A 24669-nucleotide genomic window follows, 5' to 3' on the forward strand; every position below is an offset into this window, starting at 1 on the left:
AACAATATTATATCGTTATACTACAATAATCAATTAATAATAATCAACTGTTATCTCACATTTTGTTGCAATATTAGGTAGTTTAGGTAGACGTCAACCAAGCAGTTCAAAGTCTTCATCAGACGTGTCATACTGACGTTCAACGTGCTCAAAGTCCACAACTGCACAGAGAGAATTACATCTATGTAATAAATTTTCTCTAGTTTAAATAAATCTGCTAATATTTAACTTCTTTATATTAAAAATGTTAATTTCATAAAACGCTTCAAGCTCTTTCCCATATGGAAAATAATTGGTATTAGATATCCACTAGATATCCATCATAGGCACGGATATCCATCATAGGCAAGGATATCCATGAATATACGAAAAACAGTCATTAGAGATGCTATAGATATCCAAATGTCCGCAATTCGAAGTTTTATAGATATCTACAGGATATGTAAATCAATATCCTGTAGATATTCTTACAACATTCAGTGGATATTTATATAGATATATTTATTATTAATATAGATACATTTACTATTATGTATTGATATTTATTTTTGTATGGATATTTATTCTATCTTCTATGATACATCCCAGCAAACACCAAGTAACATTTATATAACTGTTAGTTGTAATTTCCCACTCAACAATATAACAGTTACATAACATATCTGTTATGTAATAGTTATATTGTTGAGTGGGAAATTATAACTAACAGTTATATTACTGTTATTTGGTGTTTGCTGGGATATGGCGGAATTCGCCATCAAAAAAATTAACCGTCTGCGGTTAATTTTTGGAGCTCTGGGGCTCCTCTCACAAAATAAGAGATACAGCTATAACAGTCTCCGAGCTAATGCGCTCTTTGACCGATAAGCCATGATTCACGGGACCAGTGCCGCGGCCTTATATACTGTCTTAGATGAATCCCACTTTCGGGTTAGGCATTTTCCTTTTCCCCACCTAGCGGCAAGGCGTGAAACTCGTGGAAATATATGAATATCCATTGGATATCTTTGGTAGTTACTTGGTGAATATACATTTACACTCAAGAAAACGAGCTACTAAATTTTAGCAAAATTTTTTAACATCTTTTAATGGCAACAAATCAGAAAATAATCACCGTATTGATATGAAATAAAGCTCAAATTAAACAGTCCTCTTTAAAACTAAAAAAACCAAATTTGAGTTACAAAAAATGTTTTACTGGTAAATGTTTAAATGGTTTACTGGTACAAAAATTTTACAAAAATCTTTGTTTTCTGGTACAAAAATGTATGGGCTTTTAAGCTCATTTATTTCCTAATAAATTCATATTTTAATCAATTTTCTACGATCTTTTTTGAAAAAAAAGTTATAATCTAAAATTATATCGTTTTGAGATTTGAATCTTACCGTCTATCTCTATGAAGCATCTTGGATCGAGTTACACTTTAATTTCTTTTTTGAAAAAGTTTTCCATGATAATTTGTTTCTGAATTGCAGATTTTACAAGGAAAGTTTCATTTTGTAACATTTTCTTCAAAACGGTGTAACTTTATCAAAAAAGAAATCATAGAAAAATTAAAATATGGATTTGTTAAGAAATAAATAAGCTTAAAAACATTTTTGCATCAGGGAGCCGATTTTCCTGAGCAATGCAGCAGTTTAAAAAAAAATTTGTTTCTCATTTCTCAAAGTCTATCTTCAACATCCGTCATTTTAAAATATTTTTTGTAAAATATTATTTGTAACTGAAATTTGGTTTTTTTAGTTTTCAGACTTTAATTTGAGTTTTGTTTCATGTTTATACGATGATTTTTCGCTGATTTATTGTTATTGAAAGATGTTAAAAAATTGTGCTAAAATTTAGTGGCCCGTATTTTTTGTGTGTGAATGTAGATATGTGAATAACATGTGTACATCTAGTGGATATTTCTGGTAGCTACTTAGTGGATATAGATATATGGATGCTATATACATCTACTAGTTAGCTATAGAGGATATGGACCTCATATAGACATTTAGACATTTATTAGATATATATTAGATAAATTTTTCCGTGTGGGTTTTGATATATATTAGCATAAACATTCTACTGTAAAAATAACAAAATCATATATTAAATTGTTGCATTTAATAAAATCACGATTTTAATAGTAAAAATTCCCGACATATCGTGCGAGTGATGTTCTAAATTAAAGTATAAGTCCTATTGTAAAAAAGCTTTTAGTCATTTTCTTCTCATGCTAATAGATCAGAATAAAAAATTGTATGAGTAATAAAATTAATTTGCTTTTATGAGCTCAAACTTAAACGTAATGCAGCCAAGATGACATCAATATTTAGAAAAAATATAATTAGTCAACAGATAATACATCGTTGGTTTTAAAAATTTAGACCAACAGATATAAATCTTGAAAATCAGCCACATAGATGGTCCAAAAAATAACTGGTAACAATGAGTAGTGAAATATACTACAAACATACTGAAATATCAAACTGTACAAGTTATCATAGAAAAATGTATTATTCAAATGTTTCCTGTCGAAAACCATTAGAAAAATAAAAAATACAGTAGAAGTAAATAAAATTAAATAAATAGATAAAGTAACGGAAAGAAATATGACACGGTGGTTCAAAATTTACAACTACTTTTTTGCATACAACAAAGAAAATTTTATTTTGCATATAATTATAATGTGTGATAAAAATGGATTCTATACGACAATTTTTAATGATCTGTTCAATGGCTTAACAACAATGAAGCATTAAAGCACATATCAAACCAAATCTTCATTTAAAAAATTATAGTAATTGTTATCGATTATTTCTCAAATGTCATAAAATAATTAGTGCAAAAAAATATTATGCAAAACTCTAATGTATAAATGCATAAAGAGTTATGCATAAGATATTCCGCATTAATGAATAGATATATATTATTTCATAACAATTGTTTTATAACATGTCTTTATGACAGCAATTCTTCAACCAATTACAGTTCAAAAAATTCTTTCCCATTCAGCATATTTATCAGATTATTCATCAGATTTTGATTACCATATTATAAGTGGTGGAAATTACAACATATATGTTGAATATAATATATATCTATTATATTATGCATATAACATATCTATTAAATCACATATATAACATATCTATTACATTTTGTTTACAATATGACAGTTATATCTATATTTAGTGAAATATACTACAGACATACTGAAAACATTCTATCAACAATCTATCAATTTGTATTGTAAAAAAAGTCAGACATAGAAACATTCTTAATATGCCGCAGTATACAGGATGAGTTTTTTAACTTGAGACTTAGAAATATCTGGAGAAATAAGTATTCCACGAAAAAAATGTTCCATATAAACCCTGAATATTTTCGAAGGGGCAATTCTATCCTGCAAAAGGCAGCTTACTCCCGCCCCCCCCTGGGGGCTAGGGGTAACGTTGAAATCTTAAATGGGAACCCCTACTTTTTATTGCAGATTCGGATTCTACGTCCAAAAACACGTAAATTTTGTCTAAACCGTTTTTTTCGATTCTTGATAGATAGCGCTGCATTCGGCGAAAATTGGTTATCCTTCGTTTTCTTTAAGGGGAATCCCCATGTTTTATTATATTCTGATGCTAGGTTGAAGAAAAGTAACTTTTGTCTGAAACATGTTTTTCGAATGATCGTATCCAAATAACACAAATACGTCTTATGTACGTAAGATGGACGTCCATACCGAGTACAGTGAACGTACAAGAAACGTCCACTATATGTCCATTGTACGTCCATTTGCAACTCCAATGAAAAAATCTCCAAAAGAAAAAATGTAATTTGCAATTAACAATTACATTTTTTTTTCGAAACAATTATGTGTTTTCTTTACACCAATTGATTCCTCTCATTATTTTGTACATAAAAATATTAAGGTAAGATAATCGAAAAATGAATATTTTACAAGATATTTTACGGTTTATGTAAAATTAAGAAATGATTTCAAGCCTCATAACTCGGAAAGTACTTAATGAAAACTAACTTAATTATAGTATTTTGGAAAGCTCTCGAGATGAGCTACAAGAATATGCAAAAGCATATAGGGTATCCCATTTAAAAAGTTGGAGGTGACCTTCACGTGACCTTCAGGTGACTCTTCAAGGTCAAACGAATGGCACCATCTTATGTCCCCCTTGAAACCATACAACTTTTGTCTGAAACATTTTTCTCTAAATTGCTTCGTTTCCGAGATATAAATTTGTAACACTTTACGTGGGCCACCCTGTATAAACCATTTTCCCACGTATTCATTCAAGATCAAAAATTCGTCCACTAAAGGACGTCTTATGGATGTCCATTGGAGTTGCAAATGGACGTACAATGGACATATAGTGGACGTTTCTTGTACGTTCACTGTACTCGGTATGGACGTTCATCTTACGTACATAAGACGTATTTGTGTTATTTGGATACGATCATTCGAAAAACATGTTTCAGACAAAAGTTACTTTTCTTCAACCTAGCATCATAATGCAATAAAACATGGAGATTCCCCTTAAAGAAAACGAAGGATAACCAATTTTCGCCGAATGCAGCGCTATCTATCAAGAAGCGAAAAAAAAAGGTTTAGACAAAATTTACGTGTTTTTGGACGTAGAATCCGAATCTGCAATAAAAAGTAGGGGTTCCCATTTAAGATTTCAACGTTACCCCTAGCCCCCAGGGGGAGCGGGAGTAAGCTGCCTTTTGCAGGATAGAATTGCCCCTTCGAAAATATTGAGGGTTTATATGGAACATTTTTTTCGTGGAATACTTATTTCTCCAGATATTTCTAAGTATCAAGTTAAAAAACTCACCCTGTATATTTCGAATGTTCGGAAAATATACTCAGTGTTATATGTCCTACCGAATCTACGATTTCCTTCTGCAAAATTGTGACAATAAAGAATCTATCAAAAAATAAGAATTTCATAAATCAATTACGAAAAAATCGACTGAAAAAGGTAATTTACACAATTGCTATCTAAATTATAAACTAATATTTAATTCATGTAGACAATCGTTGGAGTAAAGTTTCCTCGAAAAAGGAGTATAAACTGAAGACTAATAAGAACAATACAATACAATTTACCGCATCATTTTCAGCACGCAATTGCGATCTAATTTATAAACTAATATATAATTCATATAGACAAATTGAAATAAAATTTCCCCATGAAAAGGACTCGTAAGAACAACATAATATAATTTGTTCATATCATTCTTAGCAAACAATATACAGTTTCAATTTGCAGTTCTTTCTCTTGCTCAGTACAAGAAATTCAATGTTTACAGTATCAATATAATATCTCATTTGTGTATATTCTTGCGAGTTACCACAATTCATCGCCATACTATGAGAAAATCAGCAAATAATTAACTTAATCTTTCTTAAATAACTATAAGAAATTAGGCTCTGTGTATTAAAACATAAACTTAAATTTAAAGGCCATAAGAGCTAAACGCGGATGATAGTGCGTAAGTTCAACGAGAAAGTAAGTTTTTCGTTGAAACTTATTTGTGTGCACAGGGCACAAATTTTCTTGGTACGATACCAAGCAAATTTAAATAATTCTCAATTCGAGAATTTATTTAATTATTATCCCTCTTTCCCCCCTGTAATGTTGTAGGCGAGAAAAATATCGGGCCGAAAGTCGCTGAATCGGGAATCGAACCCGAGTCTTTCGCTTGCCGGGCGACTGCTCTTACCACTGAGCTATTCAGACCCTTCAACTCGATACTTCTCGGTCGCCTACAATTATATATTAAATTGAAGAATAACGCCATCTTCCGCCGGCGTGAATTTTAAATAACTATAAGAAATTAGGCTCTGTGTATTAAAACATAAACTTAAATTTAAAGGCCATAAGAGCTAAACGCGGATGATAGTGCGTAAGTTCAACGAGAAAATAAGTTTTTCGTTGAAACTTATTTGTGTGCACAGGGCACAAATTTTCTTGGTACGATACCAAGCAAATTTAAATAATTCTCAATTCGAGAATTTATTTAATTATTATCCCTCTTTCCCCCCTGTTATTTAAAATTCACGCCGGCGGAAGATGGCGTTATTCTTCAATTTAATATATAATTGTAGGCGACCGAGAAGTATCGAGTTGAAGGGTCTGAATAGCTCAGTGGTAAGAGCAGTCGCCCGGCAAGCGAAAGACTCGGGTTCGATTACCGATTCAGCGACTTTCGGCCCGATATTTTTCTCGCCTACAACATTACAGGGGGGAAAGAGGGATAATAATTAAATAAATTCTCGAATTGAGAATTATTTAAATTTGCTTGGTATCGTACCAAGAAAATTTGTGCCCTGTGCACACAAATAAGTTTCAACGAAAAACTTATTTTCTCGTTGAACTTACGCACTATCATCCGCGTTTAGCTCTTATGGCCTTTAAATTTAAGTTTATGTTTTAATACACAGAGCCTAATTTCTTATAGTTATTTAAAATTCACGCCGGCGGAAGATGGCGTTATTCTTCAATTTAATATATAATTGTAAGCGACCGAGAAGTATCGAGTTGAAGGGTCTGAATAGCTCAGTGGTAAGAGCAGTCGCCCGGCAAGCGAAAGACTCGGGTTCGATTCCCGATTCAGCGACTTTCGGCCCGATATTTTTCTCGCCTACAACATTACAGGGGGGAAAGAGGGATAATAATTAAATAAATTCTCGAATTGAGAATTATTTAAATTTGCTTGGTATCGTACCAAGAAAATTTGTGCCCTGTGCACACAAATAAGTTTCAACGAAAAACTTATTTTCTCGTTGAACTTACGCACTATCATCCGCGTTTAGCTCTTATGGCCTTTAAATTTAAGTTAATCTTTCTTCTATTCTTTTATTTAAATTTCTTTTAACCATAAATTAACACAAAATTAATATTCGTTCGATCTTTCTGTTCCCTTATTATCTTCTGATTCAGTAAAACTTACTTCTCCTATCTACGATAGTTAAAAATTACAATATAGATAAAATACAATTCCATCCATTTTCTTTACACATACACACTTGTACTCATTTGATTCATTTCTGATTCATCTTTGATTCATTTTTTTGACCAAATAAGTGCCGGTGGAGGTATTCGCACTGCATGCTGGCTTCCGACTGGCCTTCCGTAAGAAACGGCACCGACGAGCACAACGCCATAGAGCGACCACATCCCTCAAGATCCCTCTAGTGAATAATACTAATAATAACAATATCACCACTGTGAGGTGCAAGTGGCTGGATCGGGAATCGAACCCCAGTCTTTCGCTTTTCGGGCAACTGCTCTAGACCACTGAACTATCCAGACCTCACACCTAATGTCGCTTTTTAACACAGTGATATGCGACTCCAGAGCGATGTTGGCATCTCGCTCAATGGATGTAATGCCGATTGCCACGGAGGACCTCTGAAAGGTCGCTCGCTAATCAAATAAGCGAATCAATTCTATCAGCATGTGGAAAATAAAACCAATGATCTTGCTTCGTTGTTGATCAATCAAACATCTGCAACGCTAATTCATTTCGAAGAACTATATGAAGCTACTTCGAAGATACAAACAAGAGTATCTAATCTCAGTCAGCATGTAAAGGACAATATCAGCAAACTAAAAGAACAACTCATTCGAAATAATATCCACTAGCAATTTAAAGGAATAATCGAAAGCATCGACCATGCTTTAGTAGAACATGAAATAGATTTAAACATTTTAATAGATCCTATTTGGAAAGCAAGCTTGATACATCCAAGAATGATATCTCCACAACATTTAATTCAAAATCTCAAATTTATAAGAGAACAAATACCATACATAGAATTTCTTATTTCAATTAACGAAAGAGAAATAGACAAATTAATAAAAATATCACATTTGCAAGTTGCCTATGCTCATAATCGTTTAATTTATATTTTACGCATACCATTGCTCACACCAGAAAGATATATTTTATACAAACCGATACCATTACCAGTGAAACAAGAATACGATGCAATTCACCATCATTAAACTTGACTCTGGAGGCTTACCACAGCCCTATTTAGGGTCCATCCGCCACTGTTATTGGCACAGTAGGGATATTAGTATTTACTAGAGGGATCTTGGGGGATGTGGTCACTCTACAGCGTTGTGCTCGTCGATGCCGTTTCTTACGGAAGCCAGCATGCAGTGCACGCGAATACCTCAACCGGTACTTATTTGGTCAGCGAGCGACCTTTTCAAGGATCCTCCATAGCAATCGGCATTGCATCCATCGAGCAAGATACCAACATCGCTCTGGAGTCGCATATCACTGTGTTAAAAAGCAGCATTAGATGGGAGGTCTGAATAGCTCAGTGGTCTAGAGCAGTTGCCCGGAAAGCGAAAGACTCGGGTTCGATTCCCAATCCAACCACTTGCACCTCACATATTTTTCTAGTTCACGAATATTGTTTTCTAACAATTATTTCGTTGGGTTGAAAAGTGTGTGAATGCTCTCTCCACACGATATGCGTCGATGCCGTTGCCACGGATGGATTCTCGCTCGTTGACCAAATGGGCGTATAAACACGTCTGACCTCCTCCCACATACATTTCTATCTTTTCTTTGACGTAGAATATATCGAGCTGAACGAAAACGCTGACAATTTTGATCTATTTCAAGAAGAAGAGAATAACACACATGATGCAACTTTTATTTGTCCAACGACCTTCCCTTTAAATAAGTTGTGAGAAATGCCTAATTGTAACGTAGAACTTCTTTTAAATACAAATTTTTTTTTTATTTTTTTTATTACTCCAAGCATATTTACAATCTGTCAGGTTGTGACATTAAGTAAATTTTATTATTAAAATAACATGTAGTAGTTCCAGTGAACAATTCCCTTTAAGATACTAAAGTGTTATAAATTCAAGAAATCATTATTATTATCTACCTTAGTTGTGTCTATTAATTGAATCTAATGGTTTGTACCGCTTAAGTCTTCGTTTGTCCGCAGTTTCAGTCAGTAGTTCGTTCGCAAATTGGTTTGGATGAGCATTCAATCTATCCGCATATTTCAGAGTATGGTTTGTTACTTTTTTAACAGTTTCAATATTCAGATCTCGTCTAATAATTTCGTTGGTTACGAACCACGGCGCGTCAACTATTATTCTAAGTATTTTGGATTGATATCTTTCTAAAATTTCTATATTTGAGTTTGAGGCAGAGCCCCACAGCTGAATGCCGTACGTCCATATTGGCATGATAATTGTTTTATAAAGCAGGACTTTGTTGTTTAAAGATAGTTTTGACTTTCGAGCAAGTAGCCAATAAATATTTCTGAGCTTAATTCCCAATTGCTTCCTTTTCTGCCATATATGCGTCTTCCAAGTTAACCTTCGATCTAGGTGGATTCCTAGATATTTCGCCGAATCGGCTTGAGGTATCTCAGTGTTGTTTAGCTTTACCGGTGGGCATGAATCTTTGTTCAGTGTAAAAAAGTGACGTGCACTGATTTTTTTTCATTGACCTTCATTCGCCAGGTTTTGAGCCAAGTTTGTATTTTGATGATGTTTTCCTTAAGAATCCTCAACGCTTCTTTAAGATTCTTGTGCAATGCTAAGATTGTTGTGTCATCCGCAAATGTTCTAGTCATTGTATGTTCTGTTGTTGGTAGATCGGCGGTAAAAATTAGATATAACAGAGATCCAAGAACACTGCCTTGTGGAACTCCTAAGCTGATGGGTTGTAATTCAGAGTATTCTTCTAGGAGTTTTATTAAGAAATGTCTATCTTCTAGGTAAGATTTAAGTAAGAGATAGTAGTTATGCGGAAGTAATTTTTTAATTTTATATAATAACCCTGTATGCCAGACTTTGTCGAATGCCTGGGTGATATCCAAGAACACCGCTGAACAATACTCTCTATTCTCCAGGGCATTATTAATTTTTCTTATCACTCTGTGGACCTGTTCAGTTGTTGCATGCTGCTCACGAAATCCGAATTGGTGTTCTGGGATTATTTTTGTTTTTACTAGCACAGGTTTAATTCTGATTAGTATGAGTTTTTCAAAAACTTTCGACAACACAGGAAGTAAGCTTATTGGTCTATAGCATCTATATAGAAGCTGGTTCTTCTGGTTTTTTTTCCTGGTTTTGGTATTAGTATGATCTGGGCTACCTTCCACAGAGCTGGAAAGTAGTTTAATCTTATTAAGGCATTATAGATAATAGTTATCAATCTTACTACTTTCTGTGGAAGTTCCTTCAAGACTTTGCCAGTGATCAAATCATGTCCAGGCGCTTTACAGTCTTTTCGTATTATTTTTTGCACTTCTCCTATTTTTATCCTTTGGATAGGAGGGTAGGTTTGAATCGTCGACTCAAGGTAATTTAGTGTTATCCTTTCTTCTTCTTCTGAAATTTCTTGCGGGTGAGGTTCAAATACTTTTTTAAGGTGTTCAGAGAATAATTTGATTTTGTCTTTGTTGATTCTGGCCCATTTTCCGTCTTCTTTTCTTATCGGAGGTATTAGTTGATTAGTATTCCTTTTTATTTTCTTAGTGACTTTCCATAATGAGTAGTCTGTAGCTTCCGTGGGAGTAAGCTCTGCAAGGAATTTTTCGATTGAAATGTTTTTTTCGCTGTTTATTAGTTTTTTTAATTGTTTTTCGGCTTTATTTAACTTCGCTTTATCTTGCGGGGATCTTGAGTTTTGCCATTTTTTGCGAAGTTTTCTTTTCTCTGCAATTTTGAGTTTAATGTTTAGTGGACAATGTGTTGTGTTTCCAGAACTATGCATTGGTGGAGTTGATTCCCAAGCTGCTTTTTGTATTTTGGTATTGAAACTATCAATAGCTAATTCAATTTCTTCATTAGTTTTCAATGATATCTTACAAGTTATTTGTTCATTTAATAGGTCTCTGAAATGTCGCCAATTTGTTTTTACATTAGACAAAGTTAGAGGACGCTCTATATTTACAACAGCTGTATTCATTGTAATTATTATTGGAGAGTGATCTGATGTTAGGTCAAAACATGATTCTGCTTTGAAGTAATGCGTTGCTATACCTTTCACTACGCAGAAGTCTATAAGATCCGGTGTTTACCTGCGGTCAGTGGGCCAGTATGTGGATTCGCCTGTGGAAACCGGATGAAGATTGTTTTGCTGCATTGATTGATATAGTTGACGTCCCTTTGGGTTAGGTACTTGAGATCTAGACCTCCACCACGGACGCTTTGCGTTGTAGTCGCCACCAGCGATGAACCTGTGTCCTAGAGTTTTGAAATAATGTGTGTATTGTTCTAGTTTAATTGCGTGCTTAGGTGGAGTATATATAGCTGCCAGGATGATTGGTCCTACCCAGTCTTCTATGGTAATATTTGTTGATTGTAGATAGTCCTGAGAGTAATTCTCGTTTTCATGGTGCTTAATAGCTGTTTTGATGATTATGGCGATACCACCATGAGCTGTGCCGTCCGGATGTTTAGTATCGTAGATTGTGTATCTAGGGATTTTTAAATAGCTTTTTTTGTGTAATGCGTTTCTGAGATTAGCATTACGTCTATATTATGCTCAGACAAAAAGAATTTGAGCTCATTACTTCTTTGAATGAGCCCGTTTGCGTTCCAGACTCCTTTATCCCATTTTTAGTTTGCCCGCCATTACTTCATTTTTGTAATTAGTGTAGTCAGTAGGTTTAACATTGTGTCTAATTTCTCCATTAGGAGCATTATCATTTCTTCCAACTTGTTTTGTTGTCCTGATGTGGTAGGTGCGGTGGCAGTCGATCGCTATTATTGTTAACATCATTTTCTTCTGAGTTTGATTGGTGTACATGAACTTTCTTTTTTAATATCTGAGCATAACTTGTACTCGTCTGTGTTGATCTTATTTCATTTCCGTTATGAAGGTCAGTCCTTGAGTCTGATCTCAGTTTTGGAACTATTTCTGTTTTCTCCCTTAGCTTAGGGAATAGCTTTTGTTGCAATTGCTTGTGTATTTCACATCCTTTGTAGCTTGCGGGATGGTTTCCTCCGCAGTTGCAGCATTTTACTTCGTTGAGCATTTGTTTTTTGGGACAGTCACTAGTCAGATGTTTGTCTGCGCATTTGACGCATTTTGGTCCTCTGAAGCAATAATTTTTTGTATGCTCATATGGTTGGCATCTTGTACATTGAATGATGTCTCTTTTTTTATATGGTTGTTCAAAGGTGATTATTGTATTTAACAGATTTCTTATTTTGTAAATATCTTTGTTGTTATCCTTTTGTTGTAATTCTATGAAAAATAGTGGTAACAGTTTCTTTGTTCTGGTTTCTAGAATATTTGTTATTTTTATAACTATGTGGTTATAATTTTCAATTTCTGTTTTTAGCTCTTTTATGTCCGTTGATGGATGCATATTTCTTAATACAACTTTGAATTTCTTATCAGTTTTACATTGGTAGGTGTAGCCTTGGGTACCTTTTTGCTTGAGTGCCTCCATGATAGGGTGATACTTGCCGATGTAAGTGGTTGTATCTTAACCTGATTATTTTTTAATAACTTTAATTCGTATTGTTCTTTTGCGATTTCATCAAGCACTGTCTTTAATGGCATGATGTTTTCTACTCCATCTATAAAGATAGGGGGAGATTTGAGCTGCTGAGTTTTTACTGGTGTGCATTCATTATCATCATTTATCTCCGTAGCTTCATCATCATTCAGCTTTTCATAAATATTGCTTGTATTTATTGGTTTGTTAAGCCAATAGTCATTAATCTGGGTTTGTCTTTTTCTAGTAGGTGTGTCTGGACTGTTTCTCGTCCTTTTTTTGTTTTGTGCTTTCTGTCAACTTTGATTTCGAGATGGGATATCTTGTTGTTGATCGAGATCCTCCATGGGTTAATTTGTAATTCATACGGCCCGCTCTAAGCGTGGCTCCGCTGGTTACTCCAGGTGAAGTGCGCCTACGCGAATACTGCCGCCCATCAGCTGAGCACCGGCCCTGACAACCGATGTATAAGTTAGATTGAGAGTCTGGGGTGGACAGAACTGTTAAGGTATGAAGTGAGAGGCCCTTACTCTGTTAGAGGAGGGCCCTTGGTTGGCTAGGCCGTGATCTGAAACTAAAGCAGCCCCACCAGGGGCCAGGCTAAGGCAGAAACAATTCTATTTTGTGGAACGAACAACAAACGAGCAACCTTCTACTCACCCGGAAACGGACGTACTTTAAATACCAAATAAAGCCAAATTATTGTAAAATAATAATGAAAGAATTAAACAGCATCTACTGGAAAGCTCTTACAATCACCGGAACTTGGATTTATTTAACTTCGACAAAAGAAACCATATTAATAGAATGTCGAATCATGCGTAAAGCAAGCTACGATCAGTAATTCCGGAATCATCACAATACAATGCGGCTGTAGAATAACTCACTCATCTATACAAGAAACGGGAATCTTGCAATATTATCAGCACAATAAGCATATTAACTCTCTCAGCATATTAACTCTATATCAACCTGCATATGAAAAATATATGTCAAATTAAAAGAAGCACATGAATTTGGTAATCAAATCACAACCAAATAGAAGCTACTATTCAATGACATCATCAAGAAAGTTGAACAAATAAAAAATAGAAAGACGCAACAATAGAGAACTACTTTCATCATATTTTGTTATTTTATGTTACCGGACTTCTTAGTACTCTCTTCACTATCGCTTACTTTTTCCTGCTAAGTCCTTAGTGCACGTGTACTATAGAGCAACTAAGCAAAAGACTAGGGAATAGGCCACCCATGCTGAATCTAAGACAAAGAGATATGCACCCTATAAATATTAGCAAAGAACCGCTCCACGTTCAGTTAAATGCAATCAGTATCTATGAAAGCAATTCTGACAGTCAGCCCAAGAATTAAAGAATATTTCATACGGGCGAGAATCAATCGGCAAACCGACAAAAATTTATACAACTCATACAAGCTTCAATGGATATGGCAGAAGGTGATGGAATATCTTATTTAATATATTTTATAATTAAGATCTTCCTCATAAATATAGACTCAATAACTAGCGGACCAACGGATCCCGAAGTCTACAATAGATCCGAGCGACCACCTATGCAAAGAGAGCTTGTCTACGATCTTCCAAGACTGACTCCTCGTCCTGTATTTACGACGGATGATATCAGAGGAATATAAGATGACCTTGTGACGTACGAGCAACGACGAACAAATCAACAAGGTAATGATACGCGGATCACACCCTGTTGTTCATTACCCTGTTTACCTATGATACACCGACGATAACAACTACCAGCACAACGGCTGATTAAATAGCAACGGCAACAGTAAGTGGATTAACCAGAATACCCGCTTCGCAATTCCCAAGATGTAGTGATTCACTAACATCACCGCCGCAAACATCAACTCCTTCGGTGGCATCCGTGCCCGAATCGCAAATTCCAGGAATGCACCAGCATAGAGCCATAAGAATAACCGCGCTGATTCCCCAAGGTTCACCCTCTGTAACGCTTTTACAAAGTATGCGTCTCCTATGTATATACTATCGTGTTTATTTGAATCTAGACGCGGCACAAGCGTATCATTTTATTTGTCAATCCGCGTAGTATATTCAAATAAGTGCAACCATGATTTACTGCGATAGTTGTGCTACAGCTGAACATATATTTTGCGACCGTCAAGTATCACCAGTGTGGCGACACTTACATATAATTTCTCGACACTTTTAAAATACGACACTACATAGCGGGTGATGCTATAATTTATTACTTTGCACCCATCGAGCCATTGAGTGTTTTTACTGTAGACAATATGTTATAGATAATATTCACTGTGTAAATCATTTGATAACTCAAATTTTGTGCGACGTAACAATTTTTTCGTAACTATATTTTCACATATAACTTTATACATTATATATATTTTATATCCTTTATATGTATTTTTTATATATTTTACACATATTATTACATATTATGGTAATTATTTAGCTTAGGGGAGCCACCTCGGATAACCTTGACCTTGACATATGTTGTCAAGGTCACTGTCCTGAGTAACATTCAAAAGGTTTTAGTCGGCGCTCATTGTTTATTTAAAAGTTATTAACAAAAAAATTTCACAATTTTAATGCTTTTTATCTTCGAAAATATTGATTTGAGAAAAAAAATTTTAAGCAAAAAATAAAGCCGCTGAAAAACTCTACAAAAAAGGTTATATGCATTTTTTCCATAAACCTACTATTATAGCTGTTAAATAAAAAAATAATAATTTTAAATACATTTAATACAATTTAAATTTATATAGAATTTAATACAATTTAATACAATTAAAAATTATCACAAATGTATGTGTACACACATACACACACACACGCGCGCGCGGGGGGTGCAAGGAGGGCCTTCGGCCCCCCTCCCGCAACCACCCCGCCGGTAGGCAAGGTGGACCTCGCTTTATAACTTACAGCATATATCCATTGTGATTCAACTCTTCGCAATGCGTCCCCTACCGGCGGGGTGGTTGCGGGAGGGGGGGCGAAGGCTCCCCCTTGCAACCCCCCCGCGCGCGCGCGCGCGCTCGTGTGTGTGTGTGTGTGAGTACACATACATTTGTGATATTTTTTAATTGTATTAAATGTATTTAAAATAAAGAATAATAATTTTAGGAAGTAGCATAAATGTTTATTTCTTGTAATTTATAATTCATTTATATTTTCATTGATAGGATACATAGCAGCCATTATTCGAAAGAAAGTATCTAATCGGTTTTCATCATCGAATGTCTTTGAAAATAAATTCCGCTAAATAATGATTAAAGTGATCCTCCAAATGATGATTTAAAATAATTATTTTTTTATATAACAGCTAAAATAGTAGGTTTATGAAAAAATAGGATATAACCTTTTTTGTAGAGTTTTTCAGCGGCTTTATTTTTTGCTTAAAATTTTTTTTCTCAAATCAATATTTTTGGAGATAAAAAGCATTAAATTTGTGAAATTCTTTTGTTAATAACTTTTAAATAAACAACGAACGCCGGCTAAAACCTTTTGAATGTTACACAGGACAGTGACCTTGACAACATATGTCAAGGTCAAGGTTATCCGAGGTGGCTCCCCTAAGCTAAATAATTACCCATATTATTATACACTATATATTCTATACACTTTTATCTCATTATTACACTACGTTATAATTACATTAAAATATATATGCGAGAGAATATACATTCTAGCTAAACGTAATACAGGGTGTCCTAGACCACCCGTACACCCCTTTTCTTTCAAAAACTAAGCATTTTAGAGAAAAATGTTTCAGACAAAAGTTGTTTGGTTTCGAGGGGGCCATAAGATGGTACCATTGGTTTGACCTTGAAGAGTCATTTGAAGGTCACGTGAAGGTCACTTCAATTTTTTTAAATGGAATACCCTATATATTTTTGTACATTCCTGTAGCTCATCTCGAGAGCTTTCCAAAACACTATAATTAAGTTAGTTTTCATTAAGTACTTTCCGAGTTATGAGGCTTGAAATAATTTCTTAATTTTACGTAAATCATAAAATATTTTGTAAAATATTCATTTTTCGATTATCTTACCTTAATACTTTTATGTACAAAATAATGAGAAGAATCAATTGGTGTAAAGAAAACACATAGTTGTTTCGAAGAAAAAATATGTAATTTGTAATTAACAATTCCATATTTTTTCTTAAAAACAACTATGTGTTTTCTTTACACCACTTGATTCCTCTCATTATTTTGTACGTAAAAGTATTAAGGTAAAATAATCGAAAAATGAATATTTTACAAGATATTTTACGGTTTATGTAAAATTAAGAAATTATTTCAAGTCTCATAACTCAAGAAGTACTTAACGAAAAGGTACTTAATTATAGTGTTTTGGAAAGCTCTCGAGATAAGCTACAAGAATATGCAATGTCAAATAGTAGGTTCTATTTAAGAAATTGAAGGTGACCTTCATGTGACCTTCAAATAACTCTTCAAGGTCAAACCAATGGTACCATCTTATGGCTACCTCGAAACCATACAAAACATGTCTGAACCATTTTTCTCTAAAATCAAAAATGAGAGAGATATTTGGGGTGGACACTTAAAATGGGACACCCTGTATATATATATATATATATATATATATGTATATATATATATATATATATATATATATATACAGGGTGGGCCATTTTAATCTATGCACCCAAATTTCTTTGTACCTAAGACAGATACGGAAAAATGATTCAGACAAAAGTTTTATGGTTTCGAGGGGGCCATAAGATGGTATCATTGGTTTGACCTTGAAGAGTTATTTGAAGGTCACATGAAGGTCACCTTTAATTTCTTAAATGGAACCTACTATTTGTCATTGCAAATTCTTGTAGCTTATCTCGAGAGCTTTCCAAAACACTATAATTAAGTACATTTTTGTTAAGTACTTTTTGAGTTATGAGGCTTGAAATAATTTCTTAATTTTACATAAACCGTAAAATATCTTGTAAAATATTCATTTTTCGATTATCTTACCTTAATACTTTTATGTACAAAATAATGAGAGGAATCAATTGGTGTAAAGAGAACACAGTTGTTTTTAAGAAAAAATATGGAATTGTTAATTGCAAATTACATATTTTTTCTTAAAAACAACTATGTGTTTTCTTTACACCAATTGATTCCTCTCATTATTTTGTACATAAAAGTATTAAGGTAAGATAATCGAAAAATGAATATTTTACAAGATATTTTACGGTTTGTGTAAAATTAAGAAATTATTTCAAGCCTCATAACTCAAAAAGTACTTAACAAAAAAGTACTTAATTATAGTGTTTTGGAAAGCTCTCGAGATAAGCTACAAGAATGTGCAATGACAAATAGTAGGTTCCATTTAAGAAATTAAAGGTGACCTTCATGTGACCTTCAAATAACTCTTCAAGGTCAAACCAATGATACCATCTTATGGCCCCCTCGAAACCATAAAACTTTTGTCTGAATCATTTTTCCGTATCTGTCTTAGGTACAAAGAAATTTGGGTGCATAGATTAAAATGGCCCACCCTGTATATATATATATATATATATATATATATATATATATATATAATTATATATATATATATATAATTTCGTATATATATAATATATATTTTATATACATATATATATATAAGGGTCGGACTCAAATAGTTTTGGAGATATAGGCTGAAAAAAGATAAAAATAATAAATGCAAAAATAAGGTAAACCTTACGAAAACCCACCTATATGAAATAATGGGTAAGAATACTCAATTCCTACGTATTTTTACCTCCTGAACACGAATATGAAACTTAAAAATGGCGGTCGAACTCGCAAGTCGAAGAAAAACGCAAAAAAAAGTAAATAAAAAAAGGTAAACAATTTAAATTTATATAGAATTTAATACAATTTAATACAATTAAAAAATATCACAAATGTATGTGTACACACATACACACACACACACGCGGGGAGTGCAAGAGGGACCTTCGGCCCCCCTCCCGCAACCACTCCGCCGGTAGGGGACGCATTGCGAAGAGTTCAATCACAATGGATATATGCTGCAAGTTGTAAAGCGAGTTCCACCTCGCCTACCGGCGGGGTGGTTGCGGGAAAGGGGGCCGAAGGTCCCACCTTGCACCCCCCCCCCGCGCGCGCGCGCGCGCGCGTGTGTGTGTGTGTGTGTGTGTACACATTTGTGATATTTTTTAATTGTATTAAATTGTATTAAATTCTATATAAAGGACCCCGCACCCAATCAATGGAATTTGGTTCCCGGCCAAATTTGCTGAAACTGTAGTATGTTATTCATTATGACCTCCTGATAAAAAGTCTCAATGGACACAAGGTCCAAAAATCAATGGTTTTCGAGATATTGAGCTTCAAAAGTTCGATTTTTAGCTTTTTACATGTATGCAAGTGAACGACGAAATCGTAAACCCGATTTCGTAAAATCACAGAACTACAACCAGGCGACGTTGGAATTACACGAATATACTATCGTCAAAACTGCAATTGGAGAATTAAAAAGAACAACTAAGCTTCTATGTTTATTCTCGATCTACCGATCGATCAATAATCGTACAAATGTAAATGCGAATATGAAATGTATTGTGAGTTGTACTGCTAAAATACGCAAGCGACTTCATCGTAATCATCTAATATAACGTAAACACCATGTAAATTCATCGTTACCCTTTCAATGGAGAGAGTATGTTACGGTATAGAATAAAAAAGTCGTGCACATATAAGCGACGTAAGAACAACGGGTCCGGCATTAGTACTCTCAGTTCGCAGTCTCTGCAATCTTCCGCGCTGTACTTACTCGTTGTCGATTCGTCGATGGGTAAACCTAAGGCCCACCAATGGAACATTTTCAATGTTTTTCCAAGCAATTAACTAAGCGATTACTGATATTATTATTGATGTAGTTTAAGGCATGTTGTCCATTGTCGATAAGAAAGCGAGCGCAAGTTTTTTTTATTCGAGTCTCAGCCGCGCATCTAGTCTAGCGCTGTTGTAGTCTATTGAAAGACAAGTGCGTGAGATGAAGTGGCGTCTGTGAATAAACTATATAGAATATAAAGAGCTTGCTTTATTCTCCAATCACCCCCATTCTCTCAATTTAGTTCTGCTTCAATAGGTTATGGGCCCAGTCACCCTGGTCTGAGCAATAGTTGTGAGATTGGGGAGTTGAGAGAAAGAGCGAACACGTAGTCGTGGAATCGCGGTGTGGTAGCCATTTTTTGTGCTCGAGACGCTCGCGTTCGTTCATTGTCTGTCGCGCTCTCGCGCGTGTTAGAAAAAAATGTCTGACGATATCTCGGGGTGTAATATCGCGAAGTTTAACGGGTCGAATTTCCAAGGTTGGAAGTTCCAAGTGAATACGTTACTTGTAGCTCACGGGATACGTGACGTCGTAGACGGCGAGCGTACGATGCCGACAGGCAAGGGCAACGAGGCTGCAAAGAAGCAGTGGGTTAAGGGCAATGCGCGTGCTATGTTCTTGATCTCATCGTCGATAGAGAGCGAGCAATTGGAACCGCTATTGGTCTGTTCAACAGCGAAGGAAATGTGGGAAAAATTGTCCCGCGTACATGAGCAGAAATCCGCGTCAAATAGATTGATGTTCACTCAAAAATTTCACGAATATAAAATGTCTCCGGAAGACTCAATCGTGAAGCATATCGCAAAAGTGCAGAACATGGCCGCACAATTGCTCGACGTGGGTGAGGCGGTGTCAGATGTAACAGCGAAAATGCTCGCGAGTTTATCGTCGAAATATGCGACTCTACAGACGGCTTGGGACAGTGTGGATCCGAAGTGGCAGACGCTTGAAAATTTGCAAGAGAGGCTCATTCGTGAAGAAGCTCGACTAAACTCTGAGGTTGATACCCCAGGGGCTTTCTCGGCGTATAAAAAGAACAGTGCCGGGAAAAGTGATGAAACGAAAGCAAAAGGGAACAAGAAACAAAGAAAGCCGAAAGATCGCAAAGACATCGAATGGTTCAAGTGCAGAGAGAAGGGTCATTTTGCGCGGGAGTGTAAAAGTAAAAGGCGGGAAAACCGGGAGAGTGACGCCAGTGAATCTCGTGAGTCGCGCGGTTGTGCATTTGTGGCAGAGAACGGAAACAAACCGTTGGACAGGGTCGATAAAAGGGGAGGGTTAGATCCCCCAGTCGGTACAGTGAACTGGGTGCTGAACGCTGATCTGGACGATATCTGGATTACCGACAGCGGGGCATCGGCTCACATAACGCATAGACGCGAGTGGTTTACCGATTATCGAGATCTGAGTAACGGTGAAATGGTATCTCTGGGTGACAGGGAATGCGACGTTGTCGGCATAGGAACGATTTTAACAGAAAGGTTCGTCGATGGAATGTGGCGTATCGAGGAAGTACTTCATGTACCGGACATGAAGAAAAATCTTTTCTCAGTCGGGAAGTGTACTACGAGAGGATATGAAGTGTCGTTTAAGGACAAATTCGTGAGAATTATGGACGAAAATAGGATGCTCGCGTTGGGAGTAAAACAACAGAACGAGATCTATCGAATGCTATTTCGAATCAAAGGAAAAACGAGTGTCAGTGAAGCGAACGTGTCTATTGCAAATTTATGTGTATGGCACGAGCGATTAGGACATGTGAATGATCGCACGTTACGCGAATTAGTGGATAGAGGACTCGTGGACGGTGTAAAACTGTCGAATAAAGGTAAATTCTTCTGTGATGCGTGTCAGGTCGGAAAATCACACAGACAAGTTTTTCGTAAGTGTCGTGATCGAGAGTCAACGGTACCGGGTGAAGTGATACACACTGATGTGTGCGGACCAATGTCAGTTGAGTCCCCCGGTGGAGCACGGTATATGCTCACATTCAAGGACGATGCAACGAGTTTTCGTTTCATTTATTTCCTGCGACACAAAAGTGACGTATACGACAAATTCAAAGTGTTTGATAAATTAATTGAGAACAAATTCAGAAAGACGATGAGAGTGCTGCGATCAGACAACGGGCTGGAGTTTTGTAACAAAAACATGGACCGGTATCTCGAGGCTCGAGAAATACAGAGAGAGAACACCGCCCCGTACACTCCGGAGCAAAATGGCAGGGTAGAGCGCGATAATCGAACGATCATCGAATGCGCGAGAACAATGATTTACGCCAAGGATCTTCCCTTAACTCTGTGGGCAGAGGCAGCAAATACTGCTGTATATCTGATGACTCGTTCAGGATCAGCAAATAACAGAGATAAGATGACACCGTATGAGCTCTGGGTTGGCAAGAAGCCAAATCTACAGCATCTGAGAATATTTGGGTCGGAAACATATATGCACATACCAAAGCAACTGTCGACGAAGTTAGACGTACGAGTAAGAAGGGTGCTGTTAGTTGGATACGAAGGTCAGTTATCGAACTATCGAGTCTATGATCCAGAGGCGAGAAAGGTGACTGTATCACATGATGTTGTGTTTAACGAGAAAATCGGAAAAATCAAGGTGTCAGTCAGTGAAGAGGATACTGGAATAATTCTGCCGAAGGACGAACAAGAAGTCTGTCTACTGGACAGCGAAAACGAGCAAGAGCACGAGGCTATTCTGCCGGCTATGGAGAACATAGAGGCAGAACAAGAAGAGCGTGTGAAATCAGTCCAGTCGAGACCAAACTTGAGAAGTCGAGAGAGCTTAAAACGTCCGGCGCGTTACGAGTCGAACGTGGCTACACTCAGCGCACCCTTAACGTTCAAAGAAGCCATGAAGAGCGAAGAAGCATCTCAGTGGATTGAGGCAATCAACAGCGAGTTAGAAGCGCATCGAGAGAACGAGATCTAGTCGATAGTCGAAAGAAGGCAGGTATGAAAATAATAGACTCGAAGTGGGTTTTCAAACTCATGAGGGACAACAACGGGAATGTATATAGGTTCAAAGCACGACTGTGTGCTCGAGGATTTATGCAGCAGCAGGGAGTGGATTTTACGGAAACGTTTGTTCCAGTAAGGTATGACTCACTTAGGATGCTACTTGCAGTGATTGCAGCAAAGGATCTCGAGCTTACTCAGTTCGACGTGCAAACGGCGTTCCTACATGGGGAGCTGAAGGAAGAAATCTACAGGGTGACCCATTTTAACTTAGGCAGCCAAATAACTCGAAAAATAAGCAAGATAGAGAAAAATGTTTTAGACAAAAGTTGTATGGTTTCGAGGGGGCCATAAGATGGTATCATTGGTTTGACCTTGAAGAGTCATTTGAAGGTCACGTGAAGGTCACTTCAATTTTTTTAAATGGAATACCCTATATATTTTTGTACATTCTTGTAGCTTATTTCGAGAGCTTTCCAAAACACTATAATTAAGTACCTTTCCGTTAAGTACTTTTTGAGTTATGATGCTTGAAATAATTTCTTAATTTTACATAAACCGTAAAATATCTTGTAAAATATTCATTTTTCGATTATCTTACCTTAATACTTTTATGTACAAAATAATGAGAGGAATCAATTGGTGTAAAGAAAACACATAGTTGTTTTTAAGAAAAAATATGGAATTGTTAATTGCAAATTACATATTTTTTCTTCGAAACAACTGTGTGTTTTCTTTACACCAATTGATTCCTCTCATTATTTTGTACATAAAACTATTAAGGTAAGGTAATCGAAAAATGAATATTTTACAAGATATTTTACGGTTTATGTAAAATTAAGAAATTATTTCAAGCCTCATAACTCAAAAAGTACTTAACGAAAATGTACTTAATTATAGTGTTTTGGAAAGCTCTCGAGATGAGCTACAAGAATGTACAAAAATATATAGGATGTTCCATTTAAAAAAATTGAAGTGACCTTCACGTGACCTTCAAATGACTCTTCAAGGTCAAACCAATGATATCATCTTATGGCCCCCTCGAAACCATACAACTTTTGTCTAAAACATTTTTCTCTATCTTGCTTATTTTTCGAGTTATTTGGCTGCCTAAGTTAAAATGGGTCACCCTGTATATGGCTGTTCCAGAGGGTCTAAAAGTCGAAAAGCCAAGTGACAGGGTCGTGTATCGATTACGAAAAGCACTTTATGGGTTTGAACAAGTTCCTCGTTATTGGAACAAAAAGTTTTGTGTTTTTCTAAAAGAGTTTAATTTCAAAGAAATAGAGGCAAACAAGTGCATTTTCATAGAAAATGTTGAGGGTTTCGTGGTATACTTAGCATTATTTGTCGATGACGGACTGATTGCGGCGAAATCTCGAGTAATCCTCGAGACTGTCATTGAATATCTGAACGGCGCGTTCAAAATCACCTTAAGTAATGCGAGTATGTTTGTGGATATGCAAATCGAACGAGATAGGGAAAAGAAATCTGTTTTTGTACAGCAAAGTGCTTATGCAAAACGAGTGATCGATAAATTTCGAATGAGTGGTGCGAATCCGGTCAGCATACTGCCTGATTCACACACGGTGTTACATCCCATAACGAAGAACGAGGTCGAGTCTGAAATTGTACTGTATCGCGAAGCTGTAGGATCGCTTATGTTTCTAGCTATAGTCTCTCGTCCGGATATCGCGTATTCGGTCAATTTAGTGAGCAAATACTTAAACAATCACAATGACAGTCATTGGCGAACAGTGAAGCGCATACTCGCGTATCTCACGGGAACGAGTGAATATGGAATCGAGTTTCGTGGTGGCGAAAACGCGTTAAAGTTAGTTGGTTACTCGGATGCTGATTACGCGAACGATACGGAAACCAGAAAGTCAACTACTGATTATTTTTTTGAGTTAAAATACGGTCCTATTACGTGGTGTTCGAAAAAACGAAGTTTTGTAACAATGAGTACAATGGAATCCGAATATGTGGCAGCGTCGGCTGCAACGAGAGAGGCTGTTTGGCTACGGAGATTTATGAGGAATATCCATGTGTAGAGGCAACAGAAATTTTCATAGATAATGAAAGTGCAATAAGATTAGTCAAAAATCCGGAGTTTCATCAGCGCTCGAAACACATTGATGTCCGTTATCACTATATACGAGAGAAAAATGAAAAGAGAGATAACGGTTACACACATTCCTTCTAAAGTATAAAAGGCCAATATTTTTACCAAAGCGTTAAACCAAAGAGAGGTTTAAAATGATGCGCGAGTGTGTGTATGAGTGTCGTAGAGTGTACAACACGCTTAAACAGGGAGAGTA

The 24669-nt window shown here is 35.9% G+C and overlaps 1 protein-coding gene and 2 non-coding genes across 3 annotated transcripts in view; 1 reads left to right on the forward strand and 2 right to left on the reverse strand.

Moving 5' to 3' along the window:
• The window catches only part of Atg4a (Autophagy-related 4a), a 254744-nt gene that overhangs the window by 2377 nt on the left and 227698 nt on the right, over positions 1 to 24669 (reverse strand). The window contains exon 10 of the mRNA XM_083090133.1: positions 60 to 161. Coding sequence (XP_082946259.1) covers positions 94 to 161 — 68 coding nt within the window. The 3' untranslated portion in view covers positions 60 to 93. The remainder of the gene's footprint in view (positions 1 to 59; positions 162 to 24669) is intronic.
• Positions 5666 to 5739, reverse strand: Trnaa-ggc (transfer RNA alanine (anticodon GGC)). The gene has a single exon. It is a non-coding gene; the product is annotated as a tRNA-Ala (tRNA).
• Positions 6548 to 6621, forward strand: Trnaa-ggc (transfer RNA alanine (anticodon GGC)). Its single transcript has one exon. It is a non-coding gene; the product is annotated as a tRNA-Ala (tRNA).

This window comes from Camponotus vicinus, unplaced genomic scaffold (assembly GCF_025532165.1).
Source record: "Camponotus vicinus isolate PSW18456_S1 unplaced genomic scaffold, iyCamVici1.0 SCAF_2, whole genome shotgun sequence".
In the NCBI taxonomy this organism is placed as follows: domain Eukaryota; kingdom Metazoa; phylum Arthropoda; class Insecta; order Hymenoptera; family Formicidae; genus Camponotus; species Camponotus vicinus.